Source organism: Odocoileus virginianus, chromosome 4 (assembly GCF_023699985.2).
Source record: "Odocoileus virginianus isolate 20LAN1187 ecotype Illinois chromosome 4, Ovbor_1.2, whole genome shotgun sequence".
Classification (NCBI taxonomy): domain Eukaryota; kingdom Metazoa; phylum Chordata; class Mammalia; order Artiodactyla; family Cervidae; genus Odocoileus; species Odocoileus virginianus.
In genome coordinates this window covers 24,192,964-24,211,093 of record NC_069677.1, presented here as the reverse complement: position 1 = coordinate 24,211,093, position 18,130 = coordinate 24,192,964, and the positions used below count along the sequence as shown (strand labels likewise).

At 37.8% G+C, this 18,130-nt stretch overlaps 1 protein-coding gene across 7 annotated transcripts in view; it reads left to right on the top strand.

Annotated features, from left to right (window-relative positions):
- Positions 1–18,130, top strand: part of VPS8 (VPS8 subunit of CORVET complex) — a 384,233-nt gene that overhangs the window by 262,599 nt on the left and 103,504 nt on the right. For all 7 annotated transcript variants that reach the window (XM_070466284.1, XM_070466287.1, XM_070466286.1 and 4 more), the window contains one exon: positions 11,354–11,501. In XM_070466284.1, the coding sequence (XP_070322385.1) occupies positions 11,354–11,501 (148 nt within the window). The remainder of the gene's footprint in view (positions 1–11,353; positions 11,502–18,130) is intronic.

The window sequence follows — 18,130 nt, the reverse complement described above, 5'->3', positions numbered from 1 at the left end:
ATTAAGAAAATAAAATTTTTACTTTACCTTCATTTATTCCTTTCCCAGTGTTCTTCCTTTTTTTATGTGGATCCAGATTTCTGACCTGTATCATTTTTGTTCTTTCCGGAGAACTAACATTATTTGAAAGGCAAGTTTACTGACAATGTATTCTCTCAACTTTAGTCTGAGAAAGTATTAATACTTCTTCACTTTTGAGAGATAATTTTACTGGATATGGAATTCTAGGTTAGTATTTTTCTTTCAACACTGGAAATATTTCACTCCACTCTCTCCTTGCTTTCATGGTTTATGAAGAGAAGTCTGATATAATTCTTATTCTAGCTTCTCTATAGGTGAAGTTGTTCTCATCACCCCCCTCCCACTCCCCTGGCTTCTTTCTGGATTTTTTTCTTTTGTCTTTGATGTTCTGCAGTTTGGACAAAATATGGGTAAGTGTAGCTTTTTTGGAGGCTTCCCTAATAGCTCAGTTGGTAAAGAATCCACCTGCAATGCAGGAGACCCTGGTTCAATTTAAGGGTCAGGAAGATCCGCTGGAGAAGGGATAGACTACCCACTCCAGTATTCTTGGGTTTCCCTTGTGGCTCAGATGGTTAAGAATCTGCCTGCAGTGTGGGAGACTGGGTTTGATCCCTGGGTTGGGAAGATCCCCTGGAGAAGGGAAAGGTTACCCACTCCACTAGATTTTTTTGCTTTTTATCCTGCTTGGTTCTATCTGAGCTTCCTAGATCTGTGGTTTGGTATCTTTCATTAATTTGAGGAAATTCTCAGTCATTATTGCTTCAAATATTTCTTCTGAACTTTTCCTCTTTTTTTTAATCCTTATCATATTGCCACCTTATATATATTATACCAAGTGTATTTGTCCCACAGTTCTTGGATATTCTGTTTGATTTCCCAGCCCCACCCCCAGTCTTTTTGTTCTTTGTGTTGCAGTTTGAAAGTTTCTGTTGACAAATCTTGAAGTTTAGTGATTCTTTCCTCAGCTGTGTGCAGACTATTGATGTGCCCATCAAAGACATTCTTCATTTCTTTTAGTGTTTCTTCTTTTAAGCATTTTCTTTTGATACTTTGTTAGTGTTTCCATTTCTCTGCTTACTTTACCCGAATGTTCTTATATGTTGTCAGTTTTTCCATTAGATCCCTTAGCCTATTAATCATGGTTGTGTTAGATTCCTGTCTGGTAATTTCAGCATCTCTGCCATATTTGAGTCTGATTCTGATGCTTGCTAAGTCACTTCAAACCATCTCTTTGTGTGTTTTATTATGTCCTGTACTTTTGTTGTTGTTGGAAGCTAGACATAATGTAGAGTGTAAAAGGACTTGAAATAAGCAGGTCTTTGGTATGAGTTTTTATGTTTATCTGGGAGGAGGATCCCCTGGAGTAGGAAGTGGCAACCCACTACAGTATTCTTGCCTGGAAAAGAGGCAAGTATCCTTGCCATGGACAGAGGAATCTGGTGGGCTGCAGTCCATGGGATTGCAGGGAATTGGACACAACTGAGCACACATATGCACATAGGACTTCTACTAAAGTAAGGTCTGAGATGTGTAGTTCTTTCTTTGCATGTCCCTGTTATTTAGAAGCGCTGCTGATGTGGCAGTGAGGTATGACCGTGGTGGAAGGAAGCAGTCCACTGTCCTGTGATGAGCTTTTAGTCTTTTAGTGAGGCAGTGCCCCTGTGACCTTCCCTAGTACCTCTCAGCAGCAATTTAGTTATGCTCTAGGAAAAGCCCAGTTGGTTTGGCTCTAGTATAATAGTAGGGCAGGTATATTAGATCTGCCAGGGGTTTCTTAATAAAGCACCACAAACTGTATGGCTTAAATGACGATTTATCATCCCAGTTCTGGAGGCTTGAAGCCCATGATTAGTGTTGGCAGGTTTGTTGCCTTCTGAGGGCTATGAGAAAGAATCAGTTCAATGCCTCGTCTCTAGCTTCTGGTGATTTGCTGGCAGCCTTTGGCATTCCTTAACTAGTAGAAGCATCACCCAGTTTTCAGCTTTTATCTGACATTCTCCCTGGGTGTATGTTTGTGTCTAGATTTCCTCTTTTTTGAAGGACACTGATTGTATTGGACTAGAGGCCCACCCTACTCCAGTATAACCTCATCCTAACTTAACTAATTACATTTGCAAAGATCTTATTTTCAAGTAAGGTCACCTTGTGAGGAACTGGGAATTAGGACTTCAACACACGAATTTGGGGGTACCTATTTCAGTCCCTACAGCAGGCCTTGTTAAGAAGGACAAAGTGCTCTGGTTACATTTCACAGTGGCCACATTTTCCCTCCCTCTGCTGAAGCATGATGGGATTTTTCTCCAGTCCTCGCAGTGAACCTGGTGCGCTGGAGGTAAAACTAACAAAAGTATGAGAACTCCCTGACAATACATAGCCCCTCTGGAATTTTTAACTCTGAAGTTGGTCCTTACTGAACCTCCAGTGTGTTGTCAATTACAGTTTAGGTTTTCCTGCCCCAATCCTGGTTCCAGCAGCAGTGGTCTCTGCTTCTGGGCTTCTGCTCCAGCTAGCTGTGATACTTTGTGTCCACCTCTCTAAATTTGGGGGGTAGCAGTTTGCTCTGTGACCTCCTTTCTCAGATGGATCCAAAAAGACCTGTTGATTTTCAGTTTGTTCAGCTTTTTTTCCTGTGAGGATGGAATTGATAACTTTTCAGCTCTTTGCATGCTAGACTAGAGACCAGAAATCTTTGTCCTCTTTATGGTCAGAATTATGTATGGATATCGTAATAGATTTATAGCAGTCTGACCCACTGTCTGTTTAAGACTGTCTCTGTGGTGGTGTCATAGAACTGCCTTTTTTTCTTATCTCTTCTAATTCCATCTATCCTTTGGGAAAGAGAATGGTATCAAGTTTCCCACGCAAAACTGAAAGTGTATCAAATTATATTATACTGAGATGCCAGGATCTGCAGCTTTTCACTCTTTAATCTACTTGGGCCACATTAAGGCAGTCTTTCTAGTAGGGTCAGTAGCAGATATTAGTGATACGGAGAGGAGAGCTTTGCATTAGAAAGAAAATATACTTGCAGTTACCTGCATCATCATCATCAGTATTATTACTATTATAGTGGTAGAAAAAATTGTTTTAGCTAACCTGTTTCAGCTAATTGTTTTAGCTAACCTGTAAGTTTTTATTTGAAGTCTGTACAGCATTAAATTGATTCAGATATTGTTTATACTTGATCAGGTTATGCAGCTAAGTTTTTTTTTTCTATCCATAAAATCATAAGGCTTATAAAATCTATTCTTCTTGCTTATGCAGGAGATCACTCAAAACAATATACCTTTTTCCTATGAGTATCAGATAAGTAACAAAAATTCTTTTGAGATTTGGAAGAGAACATTTTGATACTTGATTGTTAGAGTAAGGAAATGGAAAGCAATCCCATCCGCTAAAGATCTGTCTTCAATCTGCTATTACATTGATTTGATGTGGCAGCATCTTTGCTGTTAGCCTGTCTCCTTTGGACTGTGCCTCATAAAAGTGTATATAGGATTGTGGCTGTTCCTGTCTGAGGAATACCGGCAGCTCTGCACGGTGTGCAGGGTCAGTATGGAGAGTGAAGAGACCGAGTACTGGCTTTCTTCTGGCCGGAGGACACGTTTCCATCTAGGCCAGTCACCTGTCCAGTTTGTGGAACATTACTGTTCATTATGTTACAGTTGCGTGCAAATTGTAGGTATTGTCTTGTTACCTATAATTAACACATTTAAAGCACTTTTTCAGGCAAATTGGCAAACTCACATTTTTGTTTAATTTGCACAGGAGTCTATTATGGAATTTTTAACATGGGATATATGTGGAAAGCTGAAACTTCAGCTTCATGGCTTTGCGAATTGACTTGATTTGAATAAAAACTATATGGAAAATAATTTTCTTTGCTCTTATGTGTTGTGAGTCATTATTAGCATTCTCAATTCCAAAGGTACTGAGTAGTCATCAGTATGCCACCACCTCCAAGGACTGGATATGTGGAAATGAGCAGAGAGTTCAGACAGTGAGGATTTAGGCTAAGCTGAGGTGGCCCGCAGTTGTCAAAGCAAGTCACTAAGGGAGACTGTGAAGTCCTCTTTCTCAGAGATCTAGAAAAGCAGTCTAGACTGGCCTATTTTTGTGCAGCTTTTAGAATGAAGGGGCAGAACTAGACCAGATTTTTTTATTTTTGCAAAATATTCATTTTCTTTATCAAAGGTTTTGAAATCAGAAATTTGATACTAGAATCATTTTTTTTTTTTTTCCCAGAGGTTACAACATTTATTTGGTGAAGCATCACATTTTCACAGTCTCCTGAGATAAGTGAATGGGAAGCACTCTTTAAAAATACAAAAACAAATCATATATGGCAAAAACTACCACAATATTGCAAAGCAATTAGCCTCCAATTATAATCAATAAGTTAATTTAAAAAATCATGCATTGATTAAATTTGCAAAACATATTTTGCAGAACAGTTGCCTGGTGAACTTCAACTTGAATTTTACACTCATTTAGTCACCCATGTATTCATTTATTCCTTTACTCAGCAAACATTTGCTGGGCACCTATTACGTTTCAAAGATTGTACTAAAATTTCAAAGATGTTTGTCTTCAAGGTACTCAGTCTGGAGAGAAGGCAGGCTTGTAAATTGATGACTATAGAGCATGAGATAAGCTATAATGGAATTGAGTGTTAGGCGAAGCAAAGACACAAAAAGATGGAGCCCCAACTGTATGTGGGAGCAGAAAGCATCCCACAAGGGAGCTGTTACATTGCAACACACAGGAATTCCTGTGTCTGCTGCTTCTAAACACAACTCTTGATTTCTCTCTTTCTTTTTTTTTTTTTTCCATTTATTTTTATTAGTTGGAGGCTAATTACTTTACATCACTACAGTAGTTTCTGTCATACATTGAAATGAATTAGCCATGGGTTTACATGTATTCCCCATCCCAGTCCCCCCTCCCACCTCCCTCCCCACCCAATCCCTCTGGGTCTTCCCAGTGCACCAGGCCCGAGCACTTGTCTCATGTACCCAACCTGGGCTGGTGATCTGTTTCACCCTAGATAATATACATGTTTCAATGCTGTTCTCTTGAAACATCCCACCCTCGCCTTCTCCCAGAGTCCACAAGTCTGTTCTATACATCTGAGTCTCTTTTTCTGTTTTGCATATAGGGTTATTGTTACCATCTTTCTAAAGTCCATATATATGTGTTAGTATACTGTAATGGTCTTTATCTTTCTGGCTTACTTCGCTCTGTATAATGGGCTCCAGTTTCATCCATCTCATTAGAACTGATTCAAATGCATTCTTTTTAATGGCTGAGTAATATTCCATGGTGTATATGTACCACAGCTTCCTCATCCATTCGTCTGCTGATGGGCATCTGGGTTGCTTCCATGTCCTGGCTATTATAAACAGTGCTGCGATGAACATTGGGGTGCACGTGTCTCTTTCAGATCTGGTTTCCTTGGTGTGTATGCCCAGAAGTGGGATTGCTGGGTCATATGGCAGTTCTATTTCCAGCTTTAGAATCATTTTTAAGTTATGCTTTTGGAAAAAAAAAAGTTATGCTTTTGAAAACTGACATATAGTTTATCCTTCCCCAGAAATAGCCAATTATACTAGGTTATAATTTTAATTGATTTTCACAGACTGAGTGAATATTTTCTCCAGCAGCCTGAATTTTGGAGTGTGTTTAGAGTGTGTGTGTGTGCGCGCACGCTTCAAATGACATATGTATACTTTATTTTAAAGCTGACAAAAGAAAGCCTTATGTGAGTCTTATAAAATTCTCCCTTTATATGTATTTAAATGTTTACATCATGTGAGTCAATTCTGTCATTAAAATAGAAATTCCCTAAAGAGTAGATAAAGTCGAGGTCTAAAATACATAATTTTGATAGCCATTAAAATTAGCAGTGAGTATTTGGCAAAGGAGGTAGCTGATATAAAAGACATAATAGAAATATGTTTGAGAAATGGATATAACAAATTGCTTTTATGTGTAAGACTGATAAGCAGCAGTCAGAAATGGATGTAAATTTGTTAATGCTACAATTTTTAAAGTTTTGATTATGTTGATTTGCCTGATCATTTCCCAGCAGACACATTATTTCCCTCAAAAACGAATGCATCAAAATCTGTTCATTTGGGTAATTTGCTTGGTTTGATGCATATTCACATCTTCAGTACTTGTAAAGGCTTTTATGAATAAATGTTCTGGAAAGAATTAAGTACTGTGATTTATCGACAGGTGCTTATGTCTGATTTTAATCTGCTCCATAGTCTTGCATTTGTAAGACATATTACTGGAAGTCTGACATAGGTATAATATTAGCACCACTTACTGTATATAAACATATGGAAAGTACACAGACTCACCTTAATGTCAAGAATTGGTTTGCATTCCCTTTCTCTTTTACCTAATTGTGTTCTATTGAGACACAACTTTGGTTCTACAAAGAGAACTGTCATTCCCCTGGGTGTGCCATCTTCACCTCCTATTTTCTCCACGTAGAACTTTCTGACAAGACTTAGTCCTAGCTACATATGACTTTATGGCCCTAGTCCTTGTAATTTTCACTCTTCTTTTCTACATTTTGGGTCCCTCTGTTTGAAGACAGTCCAATGTACTGTTTATTTCATCAGTTCGGTTTAATTCAGTGTGCGTTTACCGAGCACCTGTTATTTTGTGACAGTACTGTTCCAGTGCTGGGAAGACAGTGATGAATGTAGCACCATCTTTGGTTTCAGAATTTATTGTATATTTGGGACAGACACTTAGATAGTTTTCAAGTTACGTGATCAGAACTCAGGTGGTGGTCTGTATAGGGAATAGCCAGTCATTTAACAAAATCCTGCCTTAAAGGCAGTTGTGAAATAAAGAAAGAGGAAAACTTGATCTTTGGGATTTACAGCCTATTTGAGGAGATACTGAGTTAGCCTCAGCATGTATTGAAATCCCCAAGCAGCAGGATTTAGTGAGATCCTTGCCCAACCTCTGGTCAGGACTGAGGGTCATAAAGCTCTTAATTTGGGAAGGATTTTCTATTCTAAATATAATTCCTATTCTGTAACTGAAGGGTCTTGCTAATAAAAATAGGAATGCTATGTACCACCATATAGAATACTTAAAACCCCTAGATCATTCTTGAGTCCAGATATTCCTACCTATGGCTGTTGGTGTGCTGTACCTGGGTTACAGTTGTGTTTATTTTTTTTTATTTTTATTTTTTACAGTTGTGTTTAAAGACTGATTCCCTCAAATCTTGAGAGGCACCTCTTAGGGTACACAGAGTACCTTGTAATCAGTCTGATTTCTGATGGGCCAGATAAATACGGTCATTTTCTATGTGCCATTATGAGAAAAAACTAGAAGTGTTGATTTAGACCATTAACCTTTCTGGCTGTCTCTTTCTGTCTCTCCTTTTTTTTTTTTTCTTTCTAGCGATTTATTAATTTTTTATTTGATTTGAGCAAAGTACAGTTGATTTACAGTGTTGTGGTAATGTCTTCTGTATGGCAAAGTGAGTCAGTTATACATATTCTTTTTCATATTCTTTTCCATTATGGCTTGTCATAGGATATTGAATATAGTTTCCTGTGCTACACAGTAGGATCTTGTTGCTTATCCATTCTGTATATGAGTTTGCATTGGCTAATCCTAAACTCCCATTCCATCCCACCTGTAGTCCCTTCCTCCACCTTGGCAGCCACAAGTCTGTTCTCTATATCTGTGAATCTGGTTTTGTTTCATAGTTAATGTTGATTTGTGTTGTATTTTAGATTCCACATATAAGTGATAGCATACAGTATTTGTTTTCTCCTTCTGACTTAATTCAATCAGTATGGTGTTCTCTAGGTCAATCTGTGTTGGTACAAATAGCATTATTTAATTATTTTTGGTGGCTGAGTAATATTCTGTCTGTGTGTATACACATATGTTTTTTTATCCATTCATCTGATGGACATTTAGGTTGTTTTCATGTCTTGAGTATTGTGATTAGTGCATGTATCTTTTTGAATTAGAGTTTTCTCTGGGTATATGCTCAGAGTGGGGTTGCTGGAGCATATGGGAACTCTATTTTTAGTTTTTTGAGTAACCTCCATACTGTTTTCCATAGTGGTTGTACCAGTTTACATTCTAACCAACAGTGTAAGAGGGTTCCCTTTTTTCACACCCTCTCTAGCATTTGCTATTTGTAGACTTTTTAGTGATAGCCTTTCTGACTGGCGTGAGGTGATACATCATTGTCATTTTAACTTACATTTATCTGATAATTAGTGATGTTGAGCATCCTTTTGTGTGCCTTTTGAACATCTGTATGTCTTTGGAGAAGTTTCTGTTTAGGTTTTCCTGTCCATTTTTTTATTGGATTATTTTTTCATTAAGTTGTAGAAGCTTTTTGTATATTTTGAAAATTAAGCCCCTGTGCCATCGTTCACAAATACTTTCTCCCATTCCATAGGTTGTCTTTTTGTTTTGTTTGTATTTCATTTGCTGTGCAAAAGCTTGTAATTGGCTTACATAGCATTTGTTTGTTTTTATTTCTGTTGTCTTGGGAGACTGACCTAAGAAAACATTGCTATAATTTATGTCAGAGAATTTTTTGCCTATGATCTTTTCTAGGAGTTTTATGGTGTCTTGTTTTATAAATAAGTCTTTGAGAGATTTTTGAGCTTAATTTGTATGCATAGTGTGAGGGCGTGCTCTAACTTCTTTGATCTGTATGCAGCTGTTCAACTTTCCCAGCACCACGTGCTGAAGAGATTGTCTTTTCTCCATTTTATATTCTTGCCTTCTTTGTCAAAGATTAATTGGCCATAGGTGTGTGGGTTTATTTCTAGGATCTCTGTTCTGTTTCATTGATCCATATGTCTGTTTTGGGGCCAGTATCACACTGTTTAATCATAACTGTAGCTTTGTAATCAAAGCTTTGTCTGAAGTCTGGAAGGGTTATGTCTCCTGTTTTTGTTCTTTTTCCTCAAGACTACTTTGGCAATTCTGGGTCTTTTATGGTTCCATATAAATTTTAGGATATTTGTTCTAGTTCTGTGAAAAATGGATAATTTGATAGCAATCACATTAAATCAGTAGATTGCTTTGGGTAGTATTGCCATTTTAACAGGATTCTTCCAACCCAAGAGCATGGGATATCATTCCTTTTCTTTAAATCATCTTTAGTTTCCTTTATTAATGTTTTGTAGTTCTCAGCATGCAAGTCTTTTACCTCCTTGATGAGGTTTATTCTTAAGTGTTTTTTTGGATGCAATTTTAAAAGGTGGTTTGTTTTTTTTTTTTTTATATTCCCTTTCTGCTATTTCACTGTTAGTGTAAAGAAATGTCACCGATTTCTGTATGTTAATCTTGTATCCTGCTACATTACTGAATTCATTTATCAGTTCTAGTAGTTTTTGTGTGGAGTCTTTAAGGTTTTCTATATATAGTATCACATCATCTGTGTATAATGATAATTTCACCTCTTCCCTACCAATTTGGATACCCTTTTATTTCTTGTCTGACTGCTGGGGTAGGGATTCCAAAACGATCTTGAAGAAAAGTAGTGAGAGTGGGCATCTTTGTCTGGTTCCAGATTTTAGTGTGTAGGCTTTCAGCATTTCACTGTTGAGTATTATATTGGCTGTGGGTTTGTCATAAACAGCTTTTATGTTGAGGTATGGTCCCTCTATACCCACTTTTGTAAGGGTTTTTCTTAAAATCATGAATGGATGTTGAATTTTATCAAATGCTTCTTTTGCAACTGTTGAGATCATCATATAGTTTTTACTCTTTCTCTTGTTGATGTGATGTATCACATTGATTAATCTGCATATGTTGAACCATCCTTGTGACACTGGGTTGAATCCAACTTGGTCGTGGTGTGTGACCTTTTTTATGTGTTGTTAGATTCAGTTTGCTAATATTTTGTTGAGAATTTTTGCATCTATATTCATCAAAGGTATTGACCTGTAATTTTCTTTTTTTGGTAGTGTGTCTTTGTCTAGTTTTGGTATTAGGGTGACAGTGGCTTCATAAAACGTCTCTGGGAGTATTCCTTCCTCTTTGGTTCTTTTGGAAGAGTTTGAGAAGGATCTGTGTAAGTTCTTTGTATATCTAGTAGAATTCTCCTATGAAGCCATCTGATCCTGGACTTTTTAATTGGTAGGGATTTTTTTTTTTTTAATTACAGATTCTGTTTCATTTCTAGAGATTGGTCTATTCAGACCATTAACCTTTCTTTAGAAGGTTAGTTTTCCAACCAGTCATTTTTGTATCTTCTTAACCCTGTTCCAGTTTTTTATATACAGAGCTTTGGTTGAAGAATTCTGAAGAAAAGATAGACTCCCAGAAGAACTGACTTATTTTGAGGGTAGAGAGAAAATGATTCTTAGATCTCCAATGAGCAGCAGTTGATTTTTCTAAATATTTCCAGTAGTCTCCACCATGATAAAACTAATCCTCGACCTTCACAGCTTTTGTGTAGGCATTATGAATAGCAGGCTTTGTGAATTGCTGACATCCAGGCAAATGAACCATAAATTTAATATATCTTACTTTTCATCCACTTGCTTGTTTTAACAATAGCCAAATGATTAGCTGTTGCTGCATTGTGCAAGGTGCTATTGCAGGCTTTGAGACTCATTAGTGAGAAGATACCTGGTGGCTGCCCTCACAGAATTTAGTCTTTTAGAGAAAACAGGTAATTAAAGAAGTGATTACAACATGATGTGATTGGTATTATAAGGGAAGTAGAGTAGGGACAGTTGTTGAGACTGGAAGATGGCTTATTGTATATAGTCATTCATGGATCAAATTGTTCAAACTAAACAGAGTCATCTTTGTTTCTTTTTGAGCAATAATAGAACTTTGTGTGTGATTTAGAGGAGCCTGCACTGAATCTCATTTCTGTAATTATTCAAGGTTAATTGAGAAGCATTGTGATTTAGAATGTCTCTATCACATATAATTCACCTTAATAACCTAAGTAACATCAAAACTTTTAATTCACAATTTTACCTGATCAAAAGGTAGTCTTGGTTTTAAGGTAACATTTTGTGGTGGTGTTCAGTTGCTGAGTTGTGTCCAATTTTTTGCAAACCCATGCACTGTGTGTAGACCATCAGTCTTCTCTGTCCATGGTATTTCACAGGCAAGAATACTGGAGTGGGTTGCATTTCCTTCTCCACGAAATCTTCCCCACCCAGGGATCAAACCTGTGTCTCCTACATTGGCAGGCGGATTCTTCACCACTGAGCCACCTGGGAAACTTAACATGCTTTTTAGCTATAGCCTTAATTACAGATATGATTAAATAATGCTACTCTCTTGCCTTTTCTGTTTTCAGGGAAGGTATTCATGTAAATCAAGAATCGCTGCAGATATCTCCCTGTATAATAGAGCAGTTCATTGAGCTCTTGTGTCAGTTCAGCCCAAACCACGTTATCGAGACGCTGCAAGTCCTTGAGTGCTACCGCCTAGAAGAAACTATTCAGGTAAGACCAATGCTGTAGAGAAGTAAAGAGTCAGTGTTAGTCATTCACTGTTTTACAGATGAGCACAGGGGAGATGCATATGTTAAATCAGTTGCCTGAGTTTATGCCCAGTATGTGCTAGCATTGAAGATTAAACCCTCTTCGTTTGACTCCATAGTGCATGCTTTTCTTTGCTGTGATAAATTGCATCTCTGTTCATTCTGGTGAAGTCAGAAACAGCACATGCCAATAATTGTTATTAATCAAGTTTCACAGGCATTTTAGCCAACAGGACAAACACAGAAAAAGGAATACAGTAAAAATATCAAAAGGGAAAAACCAAACTCTTACTTGCAGACACTGATGGTTAGATAGTCCTGTGATAGTGTCGTGAGACTTATGAGGCTAAATGGCAATTAGCACAGTCATTGCCTTGATTCTCCTTCCTTGTTTTCTTCCATTTCCAAATGGAAATGTGTGTGTGTATGCACATATGTGCATATGTATATATACGCACATGTTCTAATCTACCATAAGAAGCTAGTATGTTCCCTATTTAAAATTTGTTTTTAAGCTGCCATTATGTCTTTGCCATCAATACTGATGAAACAGTAACCTGTATTTTCTGCATCCACCTCCTAAACTCCCCACGTGATTAAATTGTTCTAAATTATGAAATATTTAAAAATGTACAGAAGTGTGAAAAATATCAAATACATATGTGCCCACAAACCCAACTCTTTAGATATTAATATTTTGCCATACTGGCTTCAGATCTTTGTTGTTTGTTTTAGAAATAGGAGAAAACCATCCTTTATCTGTCATGTCTCCCCTGAGGTTACCATCAGCCTGAAGATGGGAAGTTTGTTCTTCCCATCATTTAAAAAAAGTTTTTCCTTTATATGAATTTAATTTACCTATAATACACAAGGTACAGTTTTGTATGCTTTTAAATTTTGTATTAACAGTATCATACATAATAATCCTATTGCAGATTGCTTTTTGTTAGTTTTTTGTCTATCAGTTTTTATGCATGTAGCTGTAGTTCATTCATTTTCTTTTTGTGATGCAAAAGTAGTTTATTATGACACCATTTATGTAAAATTATATAATATTTGCAATAGAAATGATCAGCTACATCCATGGGAATCTAGCACTTCACACAAAGGAATAAATAACAAATAACACTTCAGTTGTCATGAACGGTTGATTAGAAATTTTATTTTTATTTTTTATAAATTTTGTTTTTAAAAAAAGAGTCTCAAGCTAAACAGTAAAAGTTTTGCATTGTCAGAGTAGTTCTTTCATTTTAATGTCTATTGAACGACTGTGCCACAGTTTATATATTTTCCTATCAGAGTGTTTCCAATTTTTTGCCATTATAAACAATGCTACTCTGGACATCTCTGTATATATCTGCTATGTACCCATCTGAGACTTCTTAAGTAGTATGCCTGGAAGTGGAATTCTTTAGACAATAGAGTAGCTTAATTCTACTCATATTGCCAAATATGACAAGATTTCTTACTTGTTTCCATTCTCATCATCAGTGTTTGAAATGTGCTATTTTTTTATGTCCTTGTTGATTTCTAGTATTTTAGTCTTCTTAATTTTTGCCAGTATGACTATTATCATTGCTTACTCATGACATTGCTTATCTTTCCATATGTTTAGTTACACTTTGGATTTTCTTTTTTCTGAATTATGTATTCATATCATTTGTACAGTTTCCTATTAAGATTTTGCCCTTTCTTACTGATTTCTAGAAGTTCTTTCTAATTTCTGGATCTCTAGTCCTTTACTGATTTTATGTGTTGGAGTTGCCTTCTTCTAGTCTGTTATTGCATGTCTTTTAATGTGTTTTTAGTGACTTCTATTTTAATTTGTTAGTCTTTTCCTTTAGGGTCAAAATTGTGTGTGTATGACTTTTATTTCCTACTTTAGTGTCATTAAGGATATCCTCTTATATGAGTTTTGTAGTTTGACTTTTTTCATTTAGGTGTTTAATACATCTGGAATTTATAAACTGATCAAGAGAGGAGTTTATATTGTATTTTTCTGTGTACATGTACATGGTTCGTGGTCCGTGTGCCAGGTCTTCGTTGCTGCACAGGCGATTCTCTGGTTACGGTGAGTGGAGGCTGCTCTCCAGTGGTGCATGGGCTTCTCCTTGCGGAGGCTCCTCCTGGTGAGGAGCATGGGCTCTGGAGCACACAGGCTTCAGCACTTGTGGCGCGTGGACTCCCTGGTTGTGGCTCCTGGGCGGTAGAGCACAGGCTCAATAGTTGTGGCGTACCAGCTTAGGTCTTTAATCCCTTTTGAGTTTATTCTTGTGTATGGTGTTAGAGAATGTTCTAATTTTGTTCTTTTACATGTAGCTGTCCAGTTTTCCCAGCACCGCTTATTAAAGAGACTGTCTAGTCTCCATTGTGTATTTTTGCCTCCTTTGTCATAGATTGGGTGACCATATGTGTGTGGGTTTATCTGTGGGCTTTCTATCCTGTTGCATTGATTTGTATTTCTGTTTTTGTGCCAGTGCCATACTGTCTTAGTAACTGTAGCTTTGTAATATAGCTTTGAGTCAGGGAGCCTGATTCTTCCAGGCCCTTTTTTCTTAAGATTGATTTGGCTATTTGAGGTCTTTTGTGTTTCCATATAAAATAAAATTTTTGCTTCTAATTCTGTGGAAAATGTCATTGGTAATTTGATGGGTATTGCATTGAATCTACAGATTGCTATGGGTAATATAGTCATTTTCACAATATTGCTTCTTCTAATCCAAAGAAAAAGGTATATCACTCCATCTGTTTGTATCATCTTTGATTTCTTTCATCAGTATCTTACAGTTTTCTGAGTATAGGTCTTCTGCCTCTTTAGGTAGGTTTATTCTTAGGCATTTTATTCTTTCTGTTGCAAAGGTAAATGGAATGGTTTCCTTAATTTCTCTTTGTGATCTTTCATTGTTACTGTATAAGAATGCAAGAGATTTCTGTGCATTTATTTTGTATCCTGCAACTTTACCAGATTCATTGATTAGCTCTAGTAGTTTTCTGATCCTAAAAGACTAAAGGCAGCTAAAGGCATCTTTAGGATTTTCTATGCATGGTATCATACCATCTGAAAGCAGTGACAGTTTTACTTCTTTTTCAGTTTGAATTCCTTTTATTTCCTTTTCTTCTCTAATTGCCATGGCTGAGGCTTCAAAGACTATGTTGAATAATAGTGACCAGAGTAGACATCCTTGTCTTGTTCCTGATCTTAGAGGAAATGCCTTCAGTTTTTCACCATTGAGAATATTGTTTGCTGTGGGCTTGTCATGAAAAGAAAAAAGTGTTGGTTGCTCAGTAGTGTCTGACTTTTTGCAGTGCTATGGACTATAGCCCTCCAGTCTCGTTTGTCCATGGAATTCTTCAGGTAAGAATACTGGAATGGGTAGCTATTCCCTTCTCCAGGGGATCTTCCTGACCCAAGGATCAAACCCCAGTCTCCTGCATTGCAGGCAGATTCTTTACCATCTGAGCCACCAGGGAAGCTCATAGACTTGTCATATATGGCCTTTATCTTGTTGAGATAAATTCCCTCTATGCCCACTTTATGGAGAGATTTTTTTTCTTTTTATCATAAATGGGTTTTGAATTTTGTCAAAAGCTTTTCTGCATCCATTGAGATGAACATATGGTTTTTATTCTTCAGTTTGTTACTGTAGTGTATCACATGGATTGATTTATGGATACTAAAGAATCCTTGCATCTCTGGAATAAATCCCAGTATGATCCTTTTAATGCATTGTTGGTTTCAGTTTGTTAGTATTTTCTTAAGTGTTTTTGTGGCTATATTCATTAGTGATATTGGCTTGTAAATTTTTTTTGGTAGTGCCTTCGTCTGGTTTTAGTATCAGAGTGATAGTGGCCTGATAATATGAACTTGGGAGTGTTCCTTCCTCCGCAATATTTTGGAAGAGTTTCAGAAGGATAGGTGTTAACTGTTCTCTAAAAAAGCAAGAGAGTTCCAGAAAAACATCTACTTCTGATTTATTGACTATGCCAAAGACTTTGACTGTGTGGATCACAACAGACTGTGGAAAATTCTGAAAGAGATGAGAATACCAGACCACCTGACCTGCCTCCTGAGAAATCTGTATTCAGGTCAAGAAGCAACAGTTAGAACTGTACATGGAACAAAGACTGGTTCCAAATAGGAAAAGGAGTACATCAAGGCTGTATATTGTCACCCTGCCCATTTAATTTATATGCAGAGTGCATCATGCGAAATTCCGGATTGGATAAAGCACAAGCTGGAATCAAGATTGCTGGGAGAAACACCAATAACCTTAGATACGAAGATGACACCACCCTTACGGCAGAAAGTGAAGAAGAACTAAAGGGCCTTTTGATGAAAGTGGAAGAGGAGAGTGAAAAAGCTGGCTTAAAACTCAACATTCAGAAAACTAAGATCATGGCATCTGGTCCCATCATTTTGTGGCAAATAGAAGGGAAACAATGGAAGCAGTGAGAGACTATTTTCTTGGGCTTCAAAATCACTGCAGATGGTGATTGCAGCCATGAAATTAGAAGACACTTTCTCCTTGGAAGAAAAGCAGTGACCAACCTAGACAGCATATTAAAACAGAGACATTACTTTGAAACAAAGGTCTGTCTAGTCAAAACTATGGTTTTTCCAGTAGTCATATATGGATATGAGAGTTGGACTATAAAGAAAGCTGAGTGCTGAAGAATTGATACTTTTGAACTGTGGTGTTGGAGAAGACTTTTGAGAGTCCCTTGAACTGCAAGGAGATCAAACCAGACCATCCTAAAGGAAATCAGTCCTGAATATTCATTGGAAGGACTGATGCTGAAGCTGAAATTCCAATCCTTTGACTGCCTGATGCGAAGAGCTGACTCATTGGGAAAGACCCTGATGCTGGAAAAGATTGAAGGTGGGAGGAGAAGGAGATGACAGAGGATGAGATGGTTGGATGGCATCACTGACTCGATGGACATGAGTTTGAGTAAGGTCTGGAAGCTAGTGATGGACAGGGAAGCCTGGCATGCTGCAGTCTATGGGGTCAAAAAGAGTCAGACATGACTAAGCAACTGAACTGAAATGCTTGATAGAATTCACCTGTGGAACAGTTGGTACCTGGACTTCAGTTTGTTGGAAGTTTTTTAAATCGTAATTTTGGTTTCGGTACTTGTGGTTGGTCTGTTCGTATTATCTACTTCTTTCTCTTTCAGTCTTAAAAGCTTGTATCTTTCTAAGAATTTGTCCGTTTCTTCTAGGTTGTCCATTTTATTTGTATGTAGTTGTTTGTAGTAGTCTTTTATGGTTCTTTGTATTTTATTGGTGTTGGTTTTAACTTGTTTTTTGTTCTTCTCTTAGCTCCTTCTTGTGTATTTTAAATTCTTCTTGTTGTATTCTTCAGCTTTGATCATCCTCTTTTCTATTTTCTTTTTGTTTCAGTTATCCCCGTGTTGTTCTTATTTTCACGTTCAGATAGCATTTTATTAGTAATGCTTTGAACTCTTTTCAGGTAAATTATTTATCACTTTTTGTTTCCCATCCCCTTAATGAATTTTTCTCTTTCATCTGAAACACATTCCTCTTTTTTATATCTTGTTGGACATTCTCTGTTTTTCTCTGTGAGATTATGTGAAACAGTCTCAAAGGCATGTCCATATGTGGGAGCATCCCTATGAAGTCTGCTTGTCCCCAGTGGCATCGATGGAAGAGGTAAATTTAAAGTGAGCATAGGCTACATCCTTCCCTGTTTTCTGCTATCAGGCTTTGTATTGCTGGCATGTAGGGCTAGAGTCACTGCTCTGTCAGGGGTGATGCCAAAGCCTGAGGGTCTGGAGCAGGGTTTCTTCCCAATGTGATGGTGATACTCACCCTGGTTAGGGGTATGGCCGGGACCTGAGGGCTTGGGACTGCACTTCTAAGATTATTCCACCTTTTTTTTTTAAGTTAGCAATTGCTATTTATTTATGGCTGTGCTCAGTCTTCATTGCTGTGTGTGGGCTTTCTCTAGTTTCAGTGAGCAGGAGCTACTCTTGTGGTGAACGGGGGCTGTTCTTCCTTGTGGTACATGAGCTTCTCATTGCAGTGGCTTCTCTTCTTGCAGAGCAGGAGTTCTAGGCCCCCAGGTTTCAGTAGGTGTAGCACACAGGCTCAGAAGTTGCTGCCTGTGGGCTGTAGAGCACAGGATTAGGAGTTGCGGCACACTGGCTTAGTTGATTTGCAGCATGTGGGATCTTTCCAGACCAGGGATTGAACCTGTGTCCCCTGCATTGGCTGATGGATTCTTAACCACTGGACTACTAGGGAAATCCAGTTTGTTCCCCCTTTTTTTCCTGGTGTCCACACATTGGTAGAGGCAGGGTCAGGGCCAGAGTGGCTGAAACCACACTAATAAGCTGGATCCATTTCTACCTTTGTGCAGTTGTATCAGAAGTGGCAGTCTCCACGCTAGTTAGAGGCAGGCTGAGGGCCCGAGCTGGTTCCAGTCTTTCCTGATGCTTGCACTTATGTGTCTGCAGGCAGTCGCAGACTCTGACAGGGCTGGAGGCAGGGTCAAAGTCCAGGCAGCTGCTGCTCCCTCCCAGGTACAGGCTGCACTAATCCCTGCCTCTCTGCCGCTCTGGCTAGAT